The sequence below is a fragment of the Abramis brama genome (genome assembly GCF_963993115.1).
Source record: "Abramis brama genome assembly, chromosome: 7".
Taxonomy (NCBI): Eukaryota; Metazoa; Chordata; class Actinopteri; order Cypriniformes; family Leuciscidae; genus Abramis; species Abramis brama.
Window position 1 is genome coordinate 18855231 of NC_139969.1, and position 20537 is coordinate 18875767.

Here is a 20537-nt window from a genome sequence, read left to right on the forward strand (position 1 = left end):
ATGGCACAGCTGTGCTTCAGGCGACCCGAGTTCGAGTCTCAGTTTGAGGTCCTTTGCCTGTTCCCCTCTCTATTACTTCATGTGTCATCTACACTATTCTACTAATTAAAGGTTAACAAAATATTGAAAAAATAAAAATTCTTAAGCAGAGCAAATTACCAATTCATTCATTGTGACAAATTATATTAGCACTATAAAGAGTCAACACAGCTGTATTAAATACATCTTTAATAGATTCATAAACATCGTCCAAATTTATAGTTCAATTATCCATTTAAAGGTATTTATGCTGGTCAAACGCAATGTGAACCTGTGGAGTTAAACCATGAAACACACCATCCCATTCGAGTACACAGCAAGAAATAAAAGCAAGTAAAACAAAAGGCATCAAAGATCAAGAGGAATGACAAAACACATTCAGCACTTATAACAGCATTTTCATCAATGAATAGAGGCTTTTTTTTGTTAACATTTTTTTTCTCTTTTTACCATCAATTTTAGTTTCATACAAGATGAGTGTGTTCATCTCACACAAGAGGTATTACTTTCATAGAAAGAATGGGATTCCTTTGTTAACAATAAACATATTTCACTTCCAAACATCATAACTGCAGACAAGAAGCGCAACACACACATATATTAAATCACAAGTCAACTGAACCATGAAATGCCCCAATTTTTCCCTAAACAATGATTTGACTTAAATAAACACATAAAGAAATGATTTTACTGTGCTCTAATTCTGTACATCTATTTTAACATCCAGCACACAGTGCTCTAAAACTTACCCTTATGAGATTCTAAAGCAACTTGACCAAAGCCCATATGTGGCCAAAAGCTTAGAGACCAGCTAGTGGAAAAAAGGGAGCATTCGTCAATGGTGATCAAGTAGAAAGATCTGATCACTTTTTTTTTTCCTTCACTTGCACATCAGCTTCAATATTTTCCAATAATAAACCCTCAGTTTCTGCAGCTCAGGGATTTGAGTGACAACCCTTCAGACTGTCTACCCCAACGGAAAGCATCAAAGCATTTTTAAAACATAAACTGTCCTATTTATATTCCAAATGAAGCATGCAAAGGCTTAGTTAGTGGAAAATACAAATAAAATGTTAAAGACCATTTGATACCACTACTCTCTCACGGGCTGCAGCCTATTTCAAGGTTGAAAGCAAATATATACTACACTCTTCATAACTTAATACAGATCTCTTGCTGAGGTTTACATAAAATCCTCGCATTGTGCACAAAAGGCTGCTAAAAAGCTTTGAACGTTATTGCAATTCCGTCGTGAGTTAAGTGCAAGACGATCTGATGTTTTTCCTCTCTTGGTTGCAGCTGAAAAAGTGCGATCGGTAAGGCGTTCTGCAGCAACCAGACGATGAAAATGTCAACAGTTGGCAAATAACAAGAAAGCCCAATTACAATGAACTCCTCGGTGTACTTTTCATACAAATCCAGTCGACTATACGAGGCTGAACGCGCTAAATCTGCTGAACTGTAAATGATGAGCTGTGTCCTCACGTGGCACGGCTCATTCTGTATTCCAGTATCTACGAGATTCAGAGCTCATTTCACACCATCTGGCAATGCATATTCAAACTGTCATACCGTCACCACATCTTAGAGGCAGTGCATGTTAATTAGTTAGTTCTAACTAAAGCCTTTGTATATAAATAATCTATGCTCTATAAATGCAAATTAGTGGTTGTAAAGAATATCTTTGTTCATTACTTTCAATTGTAAGCATATTTTTATGCCACCTTTAACCTTACACATACCCAAACAAACAGCTGTGCAGTGCACATTCATTCCACGGGCCAATTGGCCACTGATCGTCTTTCTAATACTGTAAACATTAGCCCATTTGCAATAAATTCCTTCAGATCTGAAGCAGCCTAACTTATAGCAGCTAATCAAAATGATAGAGATTAGAAATATTGTTATGGAGCAGCACCAGGTGTTTTAGTTTGTGGAAGTTCTGCCTACATCCCATTAATGTGACTCTGGGGTGTGTTTTGATGTTTCCTCTCTTTTTTGTGGAGTTCATGTTTCCCAGGTGGAATACGGTGGCCACTTTATTTATCTTTAACTAGAGATGTGAGATGTTGCAGGATACCATTTAATGGTTCCAATGGCAGGGATGACCGTGACCATGTAATAGATGGGCCTTCAGGCATGGTCTATAAATTCAGGTCCTCCGGACGGATCTCAGGAATAGGCTGACGCCAGAAACAGAAGGTACTGAATTCTGGGAAACTGAAAGCTGAACTTTGTTCTTTACTCAGCAGGGGAAAGACGTGATCCACCAGCTCGCTCAATCTACTGTACCTACACACAAACAGAAAGAGAAAGAGTGTAAGACAGCTAAACAAACAAAAGCACCCTTCGACTCTCAAGAAGACCTTGAGCAAAGTTCAAGAATCAGCTCTCCACCTTCGCATCAGCATAATCTTTGACAGCTGAGGTTGACTTCAGAGTTACTTTGATGTAACTCTGCAGATCAATGTGCGCACTTACGAGGACTTGTTGCCCTTGGTTTGCTCTTGTATGAGCTCTCCTTTGGGGTTAACCGTAAAGATTCTGCAGAGTGGCACTCCAACCTCCTTGTAGGCAAAGACGTCCTGAAATACACAGTCAGAAGATCAGACTCCAATCTGTGCTGTTCTTTCCACAAAGTCCACAAACAAAAATATCCTTCTATGCTAGTTTCTGACATTTTATGATGAAACCTATGCATTCGTGCCTGAATAAACATCCAATGTCTTCCTCCACCCAAACATTAGAATTTATTCAGCTAACCGGTCTGTAGCAGCTGGTCATGAGCGTGTAGCCTGAGGGGACAGCGCTTCTAAGTTCTAAACCTCACACATAAATCTTTATGCGGACCTTTGACTCTGCTGCTGAGGTCAGCATGCATTGAAAAGAAAGTTAACTGCAGTCCAACTTACATTCGTTCGGTTTCCAAATGCAGCATAAAAGGGATGTTTGTTGAGCAGGAAAAGGTTCTTGATGTCAGTAAGGCATTCGATTTTGAAGATTTCTGGCTTCTTCTCAATCACCTCCCTTTGAGACAAAGAAAACATTTGGAATAAATGAAATCAACTACTTGGAACTTGTATATGAATTCTGCTTCATTGTTTTTTTTAATTATTATTAGAATTAATTCTGCTTATTAAAGGGATAGTTCACCCAAAAAGGAAAATTCTGTCATTTACTCATTTACAATTAAAAGATATTTTAAAGAATGTTTTGGTTACCACTGACTGAGGCATTTCTCAAAATATCTTCTTTTCTGTTCCACAGAAGAAAGTCATACCTGTTTGGAACGAAATGTGGTTGACCTATCACTTAAAAACTATGAAGTTTGTATAATACCTGTGAAATGCCGAGAAGAGGCTACTAGGAGAGAGCATGAGGGGTCCACGGGGCAGGATAATGCCTCCGTCGTTTACCCACTGCAGATAACCTCGCGTCATGTCTGCCATGCCAATTGCCCTTGCTGAGCAGTACAGGAATTTATATCCATTCCTGGAAAACACAAGCACCCTTTTATCAAAACAAGTGTTTCAAGACTCTTAGTCGAGCCCTTTTAAAACATGTCTTCGAGGAATGCATTTTCATGGGGTTGAGGTTTAAGAATGCAAACTTACTCAGCCACGGAGTGGTAGAGTTTAGCAATGCCCTGGTGCGTCCAGTCCTTCCCAAACTGAGGCAAAATCTGCCCGAACACATCTGATCTGAAAGCACATAAACATATGGGTGAACATGGCATCTACTAGCAAAAGGAGCAAAATCCTCTGGCGCATATTTGTTCTACTTAGAAGGAAGTCCAAGTCTCATTCAACTGGGTTCCTAAATATAGCTTCTGACATTCTTTTTATTCTTAGAACTAATAGACTTGCGAAGAAGAGAGATTTTTTTCTCAGCTTGGGCAAAACTCTGTGTCATCTACTAATGAGGATCCTCTCCCCACTTTAGCGTTTTATCTCAGACTCTTTCTGAGTGGCATTAAGAGAGAGCAAGATTTAAATTGGCTCATTACGGTGACATCCTCCTCCTAGTCCAACCCTGGTCTGGGCGCACCCCACAGTCAGCCGCCCTGCTTCACAGACTCACAGAGATGTGTCAGGCAAGCAGGTCAGAGAAATAATAAGCGGCAGTCAATCTGCCTGTTTGATGTTTGCCACCCACCAGCCACTGAGGGCACGAGTCTGGAGGCGGAGAGCATTCGTTTGCATAGATGCGTTTATATTACAGCCGGCTTTGCAGTAATTAAAAACCAAAAATGGCAGACCGGTATCACACTAATACTGGAGTTGTGAACTCCATCAAACAGCCAGAAAAACTCAGGGAGACATTGTCCGTTAAATGCACATAGTCTTCGTCATTGTAAGCGTTAGTGGAGTGGGTTGCGATGCAAGATCATTATTAGCGGTTCATTATTTGCCACATACCCTGAGTACTTGTTTTTGATGAAACAAGCTCGGCCTTGATCTATAAACCTCTTTTGGTTCTGGCAGTAAAAAACCTGGCAGTGAATGAGTCCTTCTGCAGTAACTAGTGGAAATGTTTATGCACACCTCAGCCTTTCCCCTCATTCATGACTACAGTAAACTATAAAAATGAAGAACAAAGGTGGATTTTCAACAAACAACCCAGCAAATGTTCTTCATTAATGTGATGCATGTCTGTGGAATACATACTTGGTGATGGTTCCATCAATATCTGAGATGATAACTTTGTCATCCCAGTTCCAAAGGTAGATGGTGCCTTCACAGCGGCACGTGCCCTGGTACTGTGTTGTAATGCTGAATGTCACATCGTTGGGTCCTTCTTTGAGCTTCAAACTAGCCTGTAAATCAATACCACCTGATCAATGCATCTCTTTAACACCACATAGCATCTTTTCTATCTGTATTACCACAATTGCAACAAATTATGGGTTTAGGATTGTGACATTATCTGTATAGTTAACTAATATTAATTAACTAATTGATACATAATCCTCTGCACCACACACTTGCGAAAATCCTGCGAAATATATAAATAAACACGTGCTTTAATAATTGAATAATAGAAACAAGATTAAAGATTAAAATTAATTTGACCCGAGTCCTGAGACTTAATTTTGCAATGCAATCAGTTCATCTACACTACAAAGTCTTCATGAATTTATAAACTCATAAATTTATGAAAAGACATAAGCTTTATTTAATGAAGTAGATTTTCTATTGCATAACTGCTTCGCAAGCTGCCAACAGGGGGCGGTCTAGTGAAAATCAACGTCATGACACTACCCTTTCAGAATGAGTCACAGAGCTTTTACATAAATTCCTGAAGGAAGCTTAAGAGGCAGCTTTAATCAACTGACTCACAGAGAGCAGTTGCACTACAGGCAACAGAACTCTGGATATTTCAGTCAAAACCACTTGAGCAAGTGTTGAAGATGCTTATGTAAATAATAGTCACTGTGTAAAGTGACTGTTTTAGCATAGAGTATGTCTACAGAACTAAATATTTCCGTCTCCTTCTTCTAACAAAAATGTAGACTCACAATCTGGTCGGAGGAGAGGCGCAGGGACTTGCGGTAGGAGTGAGTGGATGTGTGGCCGTGTGGTTCAGAATGGACCTTGCGCTCCATTGATGATGCGGCAGCGCTCACCTCCTTCCCCTCCTCATCGCTGGATGAGTCCCTGGTGTCCACTCTGCACTCAGAGCAAACAGGGAATCAGTGAACTAAATTTGCAACTACATCCATTCCTAATTTAGATTAAAAGGGCACCACAGAGAATGAGACAAAACAGAAAGTAGGCTGGATCGTCCTGATTCACTTCTTGTGTATTAAAGGGTTAGTTCACCCAAAAATTAAAATTCTGTCAGTAATTACTCACCCTCATGTTGTTCCAACCCCGTAAGACTTTCGTTCATCTTCGGAAACACAAATCAAGATATTTTTGATGAAATCTGAGAGGAAATTTGATGAAATCCTTCATAGGCTGCTAGGTAATTGATATCTGCCAGCCCAGAAAAATTAGTAAAGACATTGTTAAAATAGTCCAAGTGACTACAGTGGCTCAACCTTAAGTTTATCAAACGACGAGAATACTTTTTGTGCGAAAAACAAACAAAAATAATGACTTCATTCAACTATTCATTTTCTTCTGTGTGGGCCTCTGGGTGAGTTCACGTAACAGCACAGCGCTTCTGGGTTGTACGTCAGAACGTAGGCTATTAAAGCGTTATTTTTGTTTTTTTTGCGCACAAAAAATGTTCTCGTCGCTTGATAAACTTAAGGTTGAGCCACTGTAGTCACTTGGACTATTTTAACGATGTCTTTACTAACTTTTCTGGGCTGGCAGATATCAATTATCTTGCAGCCTATAAAGAAGTGAGCCAGCTCTCAGATTTCATCAAAAATATCTTAATTTGTGTTCTGAAGATGAGCGAAAGTCTTACGGGGTTGGAACAACATGAGGGTGAGTAATTACTGACAGAATTTTCATTTTTGGGTGAACTAACCCTTTAAGGGGGGAAAAACTAGTCAACAATCAATCAGATGAAGGGTCAAGGATAAAACTGATACTTTTATCTTTTACTTGTTTTTGTACAACTAAGCCAGTTAACATAGCTAGTCTATAACCTTTGGCTATATTCAGGGACAACAACCAGTTTCATTATTATCTGCACATATTCCATATTCTGACTCACTTGCGGGCATGACTTTCCATTGACAAAGAGGAGCTGCCATCCTCCATTTGGGACTGCTTCATTTCCAGCTTTCCAGTGCTTTCTGACTGTATAACAAGACAAAAAAGCATTAGTACATCAAATCACACTGCCACACATTTAAAAACTGCAATAACAAATCTGTGTAAACATGTCACCATTTGCTTTTGTTGTGACATGTTGTGACTGACTACATGACCATTTCATCCTCATGCCTCCAGGTTATTACTAATAGTCTGATGAGCTGCCTGGCCTAATTCTAGGCTGTAAAATTCCACACCGCAAAGTGGTGCTAATTACAGAAGTGCCAGATGAGGGCAGCGAAGGAGCTTGATGTATGAGGCCTGAATGACAGCAGAAGCTCTAGAGAGAAGATCTCAGAGGCAGCACAATTCATCTTCTTTACAACAAAGACGTGCGCTTGTCCTTTTGATAAGGCAATTAGGTGAATGTTGATGCTTGTGTAATCAGATCTGCTGACAGAAGTCTAAAGACTAGTGCTGGAATGCAGTGGGATTAAAGAACAATAACTGCTTAAAGGTTTTGTTCCTACTCCCTGATTATAACTTCATAAAAAACTTTATGTTTAAATGGTATACATATCTAAAGGTCACAACGCTCTGGTCTTACCTGTTTAATAGTGCTGTCTGCTCTCTTTCTCCAGAACCACCAACGGCCCGATTTCTTTGGCATCCTCTCTTTCACCCAAGCTTCCTCTGTAGCCTGAACATATAATTGACAACAGCTATTTGATCTACTATTTGAGAGTACGTCACAGCACTTTTGAAGGGTTTCTGAAGTAAAAATATACTATTAGGGAGAACAAAATACCTTAGGTAAATTCTTCTGAAATGCTTGCAAACTTAAGATCAAAGGGGCAGCCAATGTCCAATTGTAATACCTAAAAAAAAAACAAAGAACAAAAAAGGCAATTTACTTACTAATGTGAGCATTATACAAATATATTTATAATATATTTTTCTTTTATTTAAATCCAAACCAACCTGTTTCCCATTTTAACAACTAAATTTGGATTGTCTATGATAGCTGGATTCTCTGCAAATTCATGGTATGTGATGATATGCTCCATGAATTTTTCTAGAAACAAGCAGAAAGAGACATTTAAATCACTTGAATTATTTTCATTTGCAAATCTCTTTGAATAAAAACACGTGCTAAATGCATTAATTATTATAATGAACAGAATTAACCATATCCACTGTTTCCACAGCTACAGCTGTGATTTCCGCACCATGAATGAACACACCAGAAAGATTCAGATACCTTTCGAAATCTCTCCGTTCTCACTGAGTCCTCCACACAGAGACAGAGTGACATCAGGCAGGTCACTGGCAGAGTCAGACAGACACTCAGTGCCACTGTCGGCCGCAGCACTGCCCACAGACTGTGGGGACTGAGAGCCTGAGTGCATCCCAGAATCCATCCAGTGCTTGGAGCCGGAGTCTGAATCACTGTGAATACACATAACACATCAAGGTCACATGACACCTGATAAACTTGTTATGAACTGCTCCAAGTACCGTAATCTAATCTTAAAAGCAATATACTGTAGGTCAGATGTGTGATTCGCTTTCTACCTCTTAGGAAAGTAACGAGCAGCAACATCAGGCTCCAGAACATTAAGGTCGTCCAGGTAGATGTCCTCTGGGCCCTGGTGCTGACTTCTTTTTGGGACGCCTGAACAAAAATTGCAGTCAGCATTTTAGGTTTAAATCAGTAAAGTGCTAAAACAAGCCCTCTGAACTGAGGAGGTATTATCTTGATAGAACTACATTAGATTGATTTAGGTACACAATTTTTATTTCAAGAACACATTGAATTAGGCTTGTTAAACATGAATCAGCCACAACTTTATTTAAACTTTATCTACTCCCACACTTTCACTATCAAATAAAGATAACAGTCACTGGCAAAATCAGTTTATGGGCAGAATTTCCTTGAAAGTATGAAAGGGAGTGGTGCTTAATAGGCCGACCTTTCTTCTTGGAGGGTGAGTCAGTCTTGGGGCCAACATCTCCCATGTCTGCACCTACATGAGCAGCAGAGGCAGCAATGGGAGCAGTGGGAGCAGCAGGGAGGATGGATGAAGGAGTGGAGGTCAACATTCCACTAGGTACCGTCTCCAATTCCAACTCCGTGGGAGTTTTGGGGGTCATAGGGGTGCGGGGTTCAGGCTTGACTATGGTACAGCCAGGAGCCCCTAAGGCCCGTTCTCTTTCATCCGTCTCCATGGCCTCTGAGCTGAGGATGACTCTGAAGTGAGTGTTCTCTGAAGGCGTTATGGTCACAGTCTTCGGAATCTCCATCTTCTCTTTCTTAGAAACCTGGGAATCACATTTTTGAAAGTGGCGATGAGCAGAGATTTATTCATGACCTGTTAACTCAAAATCATAGCATAAAAAAGTATGATTTTTTAAATTCTATATTCACTTATTACTTTGCCTAGGCAGAATTTGCAGATTTTTAAAAAATGATTTTCTTTAAAAATTGGGGGATGGATTTTCCAGCAGAATGGATTTAAATATGATCAAATTTGTTATTTATTAAACAAACAAACACATCTAGAACATTATGAAGGATAGCCATTCAGATTCTATGGAAATCTGGAGTACTTTTCATGTGAATGATATAAATTTAAACAACATGAATTTCAAAGAAAAGAAGTTTGAGACATTTAATTTACCCTGGTAGATTCTGGAAACTCTCCCCATGTCCACTGCATGTGTGACTCCATTTTGAGCAGGCTCTCTGAGGGCCGAACGACCAGTTCAGAGTCACTCTTGGGAGAAAAGGCCTCTGACATGGCATGACTGCTCAAAATATAATAACAAACAGTAACTCACATAAACTGGTAAAAGCAAAAGGGAAAGTGAAAGTAAAAAAAAAAAGGAAAAAAGTCTAAAGTCTAAAACCAGTCCTCCAATGTTACAAGGATCAACATATTTTGAGGTGTGGCAATATAACAAACCTGTTTGATGGAGACCAGTCTCCGTCAGAGTAAGGGTAGTTGTCTAAAGAATGACGGACTGTTGGTATCCTGGGTTCAACTTCTCGAACTGTATTGATTGAAGATGATCTGAAAGAAAGATTTCCTTTAATCACAGATGTCCACAACATCAGATATCAGTAGGTCTGGTGCATCTGTGATTTGGTTACCTGGTGTTGGAAGCAGCATCCTCATCAGAACTCAGTTCCATCTCAAATATGTCTTCTGTTGAAGGGGTAGTAGAGCTGATGACGGTAGGTGGGGTCAGCTCCTCTCGCCGTGGGTCGCCTTTATGCTTCTTCCTCCGTTTCTTCTTCTTCTTGGCTCCCCCTGTGCTGGCAACAGGGGGATCAGGAGGGTCCTCGGGGTCCAGTGGATCGTCATCCAGGTTCTGACTTGGCCTGTGATCGCTTCCGATCCAAAACAGGTGACTCTCAGTGGGGATGGGGGAAGTGGCCAGGTGAGCTGGTACAATCTCCTAGAAAAAAAGAATGGCAGATAAGCAGTCTTTGCAATGCAAATGTTTTTCAAAACAAAATTCCATTTTCATACTAACATATGAAGATGTTTGGTGCAGTGATTAGTATGAGAGACAGCACCTGTGAACTAGGGGACTTACATTCTGCTCCTCAGTTTCCTGCACAAAGAAGGCTTCTCCATTATCTCCCAGCTTCATGTGAAGATCCACCGGCTCCCCGTTGATCTCTATGTCAATCTGAAGGAAGTGCAGAGGATTCTTTTAAAACAGCCTTAATATAGAAGCCATCAAAAGATGTAGCCTCAAACTTTCAATAAGTTACAACTTATAACTTAAGACCTGTGCTTTTCTAATTGTCTGACACTTTGATTCTAAATCAGATGTCTGACCTTTGAAATGTTCATTTATATTTTCATTAAAAAAAATATCTATGTACGGCATGTGTTTTAGATGACCTTAAAAAGCCAATATCCATTGACATTTACACTGTGATTCCTTTCTCAACTCATGACTTTTCACTCTCCCACAAGTGCACATCCAAACTTGGACAAACAGAAGGTTTCCTCTCTTGTCCACCCATGCAGTTTTAATCGTTTGCTCACAGGAGACACACTACCCATGGAGGAGGATTTTGCCAGTAGTCACCAAACACAATTAGTGAATATGTGCTGCTCTGAGCCAGATGACCTGCAAAGATGATCACATCACACACCTGATACTGCGACCCAGCACAACGGCAGCCTGACATCGAGCTGTTTGAGTCTCAGATGACATCCAGAGAAACATTATCCTTCAGACAGACCTCCAAGGAAATACAATTTATTCCCCTGTGTCCTGTTTTTTTTCTGTTTTCTCAAAATTGTTTCTTCGGGCTCCTCTCATACCAACTTGTTTTGTCTATTTTTAGGCATCTGAGCCTCAGTATCACAGTTGCTGGGTGATTTATGTACCCAGCAACCCTGTTGGGTGCAGAGTAATGGGGCAAAATATTAATGTCAGTATAAATTATGACCCTGAGTAAATCTCGACCAGAGAGCTCTCTTACTTGTGTGCTTATGGACAACAAAATCTGGATTTAATTTCACAGCATAGTGAGAAGAGAGGGACGGCTGTGACTCTTAATTTACTGTTTTGTATCAGCAATATCATTTATTTAGTTAAACAACACAGATCTATTTCATAATGGTGGTAAGAGAGAGAGGTCAGCTGTCTTTTATCTGCACTGTGGGCGAATGCATTACACCACAGTCTCTGCCAGAAACTCCAGTGAGAAACTGGGATTAAAAATGGCAAAACTGAGCTTGAAATACCTTTCAAAGGAAGTGAATCTCTCCAATCACAGAGGCAACCTTGACAAAACTCTTACACCTCTGCTTCCATTTCCTATCTCTTTTTAGTCATAGAAACCTGTTGCCATAGCGACCACTTCTTTCTAAACCTCTTCACACATCCTGTAGATAGTGAGAAATGTTCCATCCCCCATCTACTGCTGTTGCTCATGCACACTGTTAAATGTTTTATGCTAAACACTAACACATTCTGCCTGTGTACTATAGATTATTGAAAACATCAGAATGGCTTTAATATGACCAGAATGCTTTCAAATGTTATTTATTGCCTACAATCTTGTTATTTACTGCTGAAGATAAACACTTAGAATAGAATGCACAGACTGATTAAGTCTACAGTCCATTTCCTCAACAACTACATCATTTCACTGTTTAAATGAGAACAATTGTACACACTGCTTCCGCTCTCACAAGACAATAAATAAATCCAGATTTTCCTGTCTTTCCATTCAAGCACTGATTTAGCCTGTTCTGTTAACGCTCACAGAGCCTATAACACATGGAAAACTGTCTGTTAATATGCAGTACTCTCTGCAGGAATCTTCTCACGAACATGCCAGCACAGAAACATGTTTATAGAGCTGGTACAGTATTTTCAAATGAGCCATCACAGACAGGCACAGATGAAGGCATATCTGAAGATATCAGAATCATGAAGACTTCTGTCAGATTAAAGCTGAACTTCATTGATTGTACGTGTGTTTGCTCTAAAATTCAGCCATTTTAGTGCAAGACAATAGTGAGTAATACTATCATAATAGATTCCAGGCTGGAAAGCAGAAAAGCTAATATTGACTTGTCTGTGGATTTTTCTTTTTTCTTTGTTATGTAAAGTTTCCAGAAACTCAGTTGCTTGAGAAAAAACTATATGCTTTGGACTTGTTTGATGAGCCCACAATTATTTAATTTATTTTTTAAAACATCCGACTTGCACTGCAGTACTCACCACTTTCTCTTTGGAGCGCAGCACACCCAGTTTGCCGAAGCGCACATGGAAAGGGGAGCACTGGTAGGTGCCGTCCTTCTGGCGGACCACCACTACATCGATGCAGCCTGAGAGCGTGGCCTGGTTAATGCCCTTATACAGCTCCTTCATGGTCACCAGCACCTGACCTGCCAACTGCCCCACATAATTCATGGTGCCCGCCTAAAAAAAGAGGAACAGAAAGCAAAACACATTTAACCATAAAACAACAAACGCTGCTTTCTTTTTCCAATACTGTATTTGTACATGACAAATGTCGCAAAATCACCCCTTTACTCATGTTGAAAGTGAAAGTCTCATTTCTCTTTGGCTGTCTGCCTTTTTAAAACTCTTATCAGCAGACCCGCAGACGGCTTAATGCTGTTTCATGAGTGCTCGTCTGAATGTGTTTCAACACCACGGTCAAAAAGGTGAACGTAGAGAACAAACTTATCACAAACAACTGTGTCATAAGGACACAGGATGAGCAAAGAAAATTTTGTTTTTCTGACATACTTTGAATGTAAATATCAATGTACATTTCCGTTGAATTGCTGCTGGCATACTTCCAGTACCTGTTTAACGAGTATAAAAGTATGACTAGCATGTTTATCTATGACAATGATTTAATTGTAAATAAAACTATTTTAAATTATTTAAAAAAAATCATGTCTAAATTTAAGGTTAATGCCAAGGGTACGAGGCGACATGCTAAATTAATTCCCAGTAGATTGTGTTAGTGAAGTTCACAGAAACACTATTTCTGGAATGTATTATTATGATAATGACGATGAGTAATTCTGATTTAACAACATGGCTAATTTTAGTTGTTATGAGGTCTAATGATGTGAAAATAGGTTTCTTCTTTTTTTTCTACATCAGATCAAGGAATCACAAGATACTATCACAGCTTGTATAAATGCCTGGGGGGTTGGTGAAAGGCAAATAACAAAAGTAGAGCATTCTTTCTAACCATAGGGGCAGCCAGAAAGGTCTTAACAGACTTTGCACCCATGGCTAACCTACTTTCTCTTTGGCACAACAGTCACTATTAACATAAACCATATAAAGCACGTTTCTGCACACATGCAGTTGCCTTTATTGAGAGAAAGAAAAGGGATGTGCAAAAAGCTGTGCACAGCATAAGAGTAAATAACACTTGGCCTAACAGGAAGTGCACTTAAAGTAAAATGTATAACATGCTGCAAATTACTGTTAAAAAATGTCAGTACATAGAGTAGGGCTGGGCAATAAGGCCAAAAAATATTATCACGATAATTATTTTATATCAGTCGATATCGATAATTATCATGATAAATGCCAAATCTTTATTTCTTTCAAGTTTAAAGGCAGGTTTTTGCTCCTAAGTGAAAGTTGTAGAAACAGAGTGTTAATTGTGGTTTTAAACTACTCTTTATTGTCAGAACATATCATGACAAACACTTGCCAAACAGGTGAACATTTCACAAATCTGAGTTTGTGACAAATGACAAAATTTGTCATTTTTCCTTAACAAAATAAATATCTTAATAGAAAAAATAATTTCTTAGTTTCCTGCATGTGCTAATGGGGGATATTGTTTTAAGTCTTGAAACAGGTTTGTGATATATATGTGACGTATATTCAGCACAGTTTGCAGTGCAGGCTGCAATATTAATATTACATATTTTGTCACGTAACGCATATTTGACAGTGAGTTGACAGTAGTATTAGCTTGAGTTAGGATGCAGATTTACTATGTTAAATTTATGTTCATTAATAAAAACAGTAACATCTGTTTAAAAAAAACCTCAACCTCATTTTTATTTGGTAAAATATAATATTCTGACTGTTTGAGCTTTATTAAAATTAACCATTGGTCATCCAGTATCATGCATTTAGATCATGATAACCACAGATAAAACCAGGCATAGCCTACAGCACCTCACTATCATGGAAAAAATTTAACTTTATTGTTTTTTATGGTATTTGTATGAAAAACAGTAGCCTAAATACATTACTAAATACTGTAATTATATTCCATTAGTCCTTTAATACAATGTCTACATTAATAATATAATACAATTCAATATGTATATCCCACATTTCATGGTGCAGTTAATATTACTTGGATAACGTTACAGTAAACGTCCATGGTAAATTATGGGAATTTGTAGACGGAAAAGTCTTCTGACTGTATCGTTGCGCACAGTGTTTCTCCTGTTTGACAGCGCTGTTTCATCTGACTTTAAACTGGTTTAAATCACTGAGACATTGTGTTCTTCGCTGAATTCAAGCGCTTCTCACTGGATCTCGTGACGAGACCGATCAGAGTAAACGCATCTGCTCTAGTGAGCTCGCGCTGCGCTGCCGTTTGGACTTTGAGCCGAGCGGATAAATGGTCCGTGTGGCGCGCGGTTCAAATGAGTTTCGTTCCGCTTTTGGCGCATAAACATTATCGAACTCTTGATATTGTTTTATCGAGAAAAATTATATCGCGATAATTATCGTTATCGTTTTATCGCCCAGCCCTAACACAGAGTATGCTTTCAAATGGCAGACTCTAATATTTCAGAGTATGCTCAAAACAGTACCTTATGTGTTGTGTAGAGGTAAAATTGGCCATACGGGGCAGAAAAAAAATTGTACTAAATAGACATTTAATTAATTTAACTGTTCAAACGTTTGGGGTTGGTAAGATGTTTTTATGTCTCTTATACTCACCCTAATCTATACCAATAACAACATTTGATCAAAAACACAATAAAATATATAATATATATATATATATATATATATATATATATATATATATATATATATATATATATATATAATATTTTAAATTTTTATTACAATTTAAAATAACTATTTTAATACATTTTAAATTTTAATTTATTCCTGTGATGGAAAAGCTGAATTTTAGCAGGCATTACTCCAGCCTTCAGTGTCACATAATCCTTGAAAAAACATTTAAAAAATGCTGGTGCTCAAGAAATATTTCCTATTATCAATGTAAACAGTTGTGCTGCTTAATATTTTTGTGGAAATCGTCACGTTTTCATCATTCTAATGAATAGAAAGTATAATTTATTTAAAATATATTTATTTTGTAGAATTGTAAATGTATTTACTGTCACTTTTAATTAATATAATGCATCCTTGCTGAATAAAAGTATTAATATCTTTAAAAACAAAAATCTTATTGACGCCAAATATTTGAATGGTAAGGGACACTGATTGACAAAAAATGTTGATTCTGCTGACCCCAGTCTCACAATGTATTTGCAGGGTAATAGAGGACACTGGGCTTAATAGAGGACTGCATGGATCTTAGCTGTGACACTTATATCAGCTATCTCCACTTATCTAAATATGTGATGTGAAACATATGACAACATATGATGGTCAAGTTGAGTCTTTAACTTACTGTGAAAAGTTAAGTGCAAAACACTTAAAACTTTTAATTGCTCCAACACACCATATGAAACTGAACTGGACATAGTTCAAACAACTATAAAAAAAGATCATTATGTAATACCAATCTTTTTTTATAACTATACGTTTTGAATAATTTCATATCCTAAACATAAGCTCCTAATGTAAGCCCAGAAGTTTTTGAAGGCTGTGAATGTTTTAGAATGTAAGCAAATAAAAGGCTGAAAGACTAACACAACACAATTCATTTCATTCAATAATTGTATTGTCAAAATCTGTAAAATCCATTCGGATGCAATCCCCAGTCACTGACAAATAGCATTACGCTAAAAAACAAACATAAATCTTAGACTAAATAAAAATTAGCTGGAAAACAAAAACTCCACTTATTACAAAAGATTTGAAAATAGGTGTGTCAATCTGTTTTTTCATAAACTGTTTACTTCACCTGATAAAAAAACAAACAAGTTTTAGGGCAATTACGTGACCTAAAACACTGTCATGTCATTAGGCATAATCAGTGCATGATAAATGCGCACATAAATGCACTCAATGTGCAGTCATTTTTGGTGATAATTGCTGATCAGATAATTAAAGCTTAGCTGAAGTCTTTACTCCACACCCAGCCAGTTATCAATGATCTGTCTAATTTGCATTTCTCACTCACCCATGATGATGCCCTAAGGGATGAGGAGGACTCATCTTGCTCACTGTTGTCCTCAGTGCAGCTGCCAGAGAGTTCTGGTTTTGCCCTAGGATGGAATCTTTTCATCACCGTTTACCTCAAGAGTTTCCTCCCTTACAAAGAATCCATTTACCTCTGTCACCCTAAACACTATGTCAGGTGGCCCACCAACCTGGTTTGAATGACTGAACTTCTAGGATCTGCTCATAAACATAAACTACCGTAACCTTTCTGACAGTCCATACACTTGAATAACAGAAGCTGTATTTTAGTTTCGTCAAATCACGTCATATTAGAGAAGGCCTGAGAAATCAACCAATTAGGTACAAGAACCTACTCTCTCTAGCCAATGAGGTAAGAGTAAGGGGTCAGCAGTTCTGCAACAGATAAGACTTGTTTCCGGCGAGGGGGCCGGAGGGGCTGACCACTGATAAGGGCCTTGAAAAAGGGAGCTGGAGGAAAACAGTAGTTGTATTGCACCCGTCTGTGAAATCACATGAGGAAAGCGTCCTCCATGCTGATTCTGACAAACATTCGACTTACGTTAGTTAATGATTCAACTCAGAATATCTTCTATAGCGGCATGGGACCTCACAGAGACACGATAATGAAACTGATCTCATTCCTGATCTCAGTCTATACTAGGACTGCACTGATATTAAAATTCAGATCGATACTTTTCATGTTACGGCTAACAATTAATTAATATTATAAATATATAAATTTTGTCAAAAGTAAATAAACAAACAAAATTAAAATTAAATCCATTGTTTTATATGCTACGACCAAACTTATTCATCACAACAAATGTACAGTAAAGATAGATAACTTAATTTTGAGATCTAATTAAAATAAAGTCATTATTAAGAGAAAAGAGACCTCTGGGTGCTATTTAGTCTTTAAAAATCTCTGGTTAGATAATAGTTCTAGGTATAAAATAAAATAAACGGGCTTCTGCAAGTGTAGTCTGAAATTGAGTTGGGTAAACATACAATCTTAGGTATAAATGATTATGTTGAAAATAATAACTATTTGTAGCCTTAAGATTAACACAGAATGTAATAAACAAGATTTACAATACTGCATCAAAACTAAAAGGCATGAAGAATAATTCATATTAAGAAAAATAAAGAATAATCTAGCTATATAGTCTTACACTACACATCCATGTGAAATGCAAAAACATGGATACATGAACAATTTCTTTAATTAAAAAAAAAAGTTTATTACACATATTATAGTAAGATTTCAGCAGAGTAAACAAGTAATTAAATCTAAAAACCAATAATCGACCAATAGCCAGTGTGATGCAAATATATCTTACATCCTGAATAGTCTCTATTGATTTACAATTTAGTCAAATAAAGCACTCTAACCTAAGACGTCCAAAGGTTTGTATGTTCACCTGCTCTGTTTAACTGACAAACAATACCTCGACTGGATGCAAATTGGTCTGTGTACCTGTGGTCTCCAGGAACGCCTCTAATTACAGAGGGCACGTGTATTTGTTAGGTACATGTTATCAGTCCTGCTGCTCATTAGAAAAATATCAGGTGTAGTACGCAATGTCTGTTATTTGCCATGACAGACCAAGTAAGCAAAGGCTGCTGACCTTTAATGATACAGTGCTATTGCACAGTCATATCTGGCTGTACACAAAAACACAATTACAGTTATTCTTTAGCTAGACTCTCTGTTATTATGAATCAAAGTGATCTCCATAATAAACAAGCAAACAAAAACTTGCAAGAACTTATGGCTATTGGGTGGGGATATCAAAATTATTACTGTGCTGTGCTGCTGACACAAAGGTTGCAAGTTAAGACCAGGGAAAAACAGTTAAAAAAAGTAATTTAACAAAATCACTTTTGCTCAGTGACTTTGAGCAGCACACTTTAGCCCATTCTACTGGTTTTTAATGGTCAAATTCTGTAGTAAGAGTCATTCTGGATGGAGCATTTACTAAATGGCACCTAACTTTTAAGTTCAACCACCTGCTTTGCTTCACGTTTAGTGCTTTGCTGTGTCATGAGATGTGGGGCCCGGCATGAAGTCGAAAAATATTCACTTGCATAACATAAAAAAGGTGATCCGGTTCAAGTTCAGTTACAAAGGGCAATCAAGTCAGCTGAAATATACTGTCTTGTGTATTCTTTCTTGCTGTAAAAGAGTTATAAAGCCAATTTGATTATACAATTCAGTTCCTCAAATGTTTACACACCCTTGAGGTTTAAGGTTTCATTTTCAATTCTTTGACATTCAGTAGTAAACAACATGACTTGGTATCAAGCATATATGAGAACAGCAAAGTCATACTAAAATATTGTCGATGGTTATATTATACTACATAACTCTCTACGCTATGAAGGGTAACCTAATATGGATGCAGAGAAAAGTTAACATGGTGTCGTGCATTTAAAGTCTCAATAATACTTAGGCCTAGTTAAAATCAAAAGTGCTTTTGCTCGCAGTTGTAAACAAGTTCAGGCAAGTTTGCCTGTTCAGCTGTTTTTATCAGCCCTAATACTGAAGTATGAGCCTGTCATTGCTTAACAGCCCTCATTGTTTGTAGCAGTTATTACAGCAACAGTTTTGTAATCGTTCTTATTGAGAAGTCTAAAAATCGCGTTCACTTACACACTTAATGCTCAGTGTGCAAAATTCCAGTTGGCCAATGCAATGACATAATGCTGTTGTTCAGTGAAATTGTCGTATTTTGCATACAACTCAGCATATAAGTGACATTTTATCTCAAAATGTAGCCATAACCAATTCTAAATAAATAATGAATAAATAAATATATAACATAAATAAAATAAATACATGTCTTGTTTGGTTTTAACGAGATATTCGGTTACAGAGAATGTTTCTGTCACAGCATCAGCATTCTGGTTAGCTCGACTAGCCGAACCAGCTAAACTGACATTTACATCTCTAACGTTATACAGTCACATTACAACATGTTTATGTCATTAAAATACATGTTATATACGTTTATATGGTATATTTGACCAAAATGGTTAACTCAGAAATGTCTCGTGTAATGTTTACCTTTCAGTTGCTGTTGTTGTTTCGAAATTGGACGTTATGTCGCCGTCTGCTTGTCCGCTGCTCTCTCGCGCCGACGTTATTCATTCATTTCTGAACGAGCACGGCTGACGGCACCGAATATTTACACCTCTCAGCGCCGAACGGATCTCTCCTGTTTTCCTCGTGTATCATAACAGTGGTCAGTTTTTCATCGGGTCACATCAATGGTACGACCACCGCGAACCGGTCATGCAGCGGCTCACACAGCGGCGGCGGGTGGCCGTGACGTGACGCGACGCAGCCACTTCAGAAACAGGCCTGTCACGTGACCCGCCAAAGCAGAATTCCCCCGTGAGCAGTTTCGAACTCACGAGATAACCATCACGTCCACAACCACTTCCTTTTACTTTTGTGAGTTTGTTTGTGATTATTTTGTTCAGTTACTATAAAGCAAACAACCGGTTTAATTTACGAATCCTGACTGACGTGTTCATATTCATGCACTTGAAGCAAATGTTTAGGGCAGTTCCAGGGCACTCCAGGTTGGGCAGGTTTTCTAGTCAAACACATTTTTTGCATTGTAACGGGCTTATTTTATTAAATACTGCATAGCACTGACTATTGGTTTTATGATTAAGATCTTTGTCATATGAAATGAGCACAAAACAACAAAAGCTTCTTAACAATAGCTGTGCCAGTGATATCTGAAAAGCAACAGATTAAACTACCTTGCAACAGTGCCAACTTAATTTACTAGGTTTATGTTTACATATAAAGCCACAATATGCATTAAGCAAGATTAAGCAGACATATAACCAAAAATGAGACTATTTATCCAGATTTTTTTTTTTTTTTTGAGAGAATTGGATTTGCTAAAA

The 20537-nt window shown here is 38.0% G+C and overlaps 1 protein-coding gene across 2 annotated transcripts; it reads right to left on the reverse strand.

Moving 5' to 3' along the window:
* Positions 1-211: 211 nt before the first annotated feature.
* On the reverse strand, positions 212-20142 carry lpin2 (lipin 2). 2 transcript variants are annotated; one of them, XM_084120923.1, is made up of 20 exons: positions 19681-20142; positions 12510-12710; positions 10356-10451; positions 9907-10214; positions 9719-9826; positions 9434-9560; positions 8726-9074; positions 8328-8427; positions 8014-8201; positions 7734-7827; positions 7561-7630; positions 7360-7452; positions 6712-6797; positions 5558-5708; positions 4707-4855; positions 3654-3740; positions 3379-3531; positions 2952-3066; positions 2521-2624; positions 212-2331 (listed from the first exon to the last, which is right to left on the reverse strand). In XM_084120923.1, the coding sequence occupies exons 2-20, from the start codon at positions 12699-12701 to the stop codon at positions 2184-2186; spliced, it is 2718 nt and encodes a 905-aa protein (XP_083977049.1). In that variant the 5' UTR covers positions 12702-12710; positions 19681-20142; the 3' UTR covers positions 212-2183. The 2 variants fall into 2 exon arrangements, with proteins under 2 accessions (XP_083977049.1, XP_083977048.1); XM_084120922.1 differs by lacking the exon at positions 19681-20142 and adding an exon at positions 16612-16885.
* Positions 20143-20537: the final 395 nt, after the last annotated feature.

What these genes read in the sequence shown, in the direction of transcription:
- lpin2 (XM_084120922.1), bottom strand. Translation starts at nt 16,716, where the DNA reads ATGAAAAGATTCCATCCTAGGGCAAAACCAGAACTCTCTGGCAGCTGC. An exon ending in TGCGCTCCAAAGAGAAAGTG is followed by an intron (nt 10,452 to 12,509) that starts GTGAGTACTGCA and finishes CACTTCCTTCAG; the next exon opens with ATTGACATAGAGATCAACGG. An exon ending in GTTGTTAAAATGGGAAACAG is followed by an intron (nt 7,631 to 7,733) that starts GTTGGTTTGGAT and finishes TTTTTTTTTTAG; the next exon opens with GTATTACAATTGGACATTGG.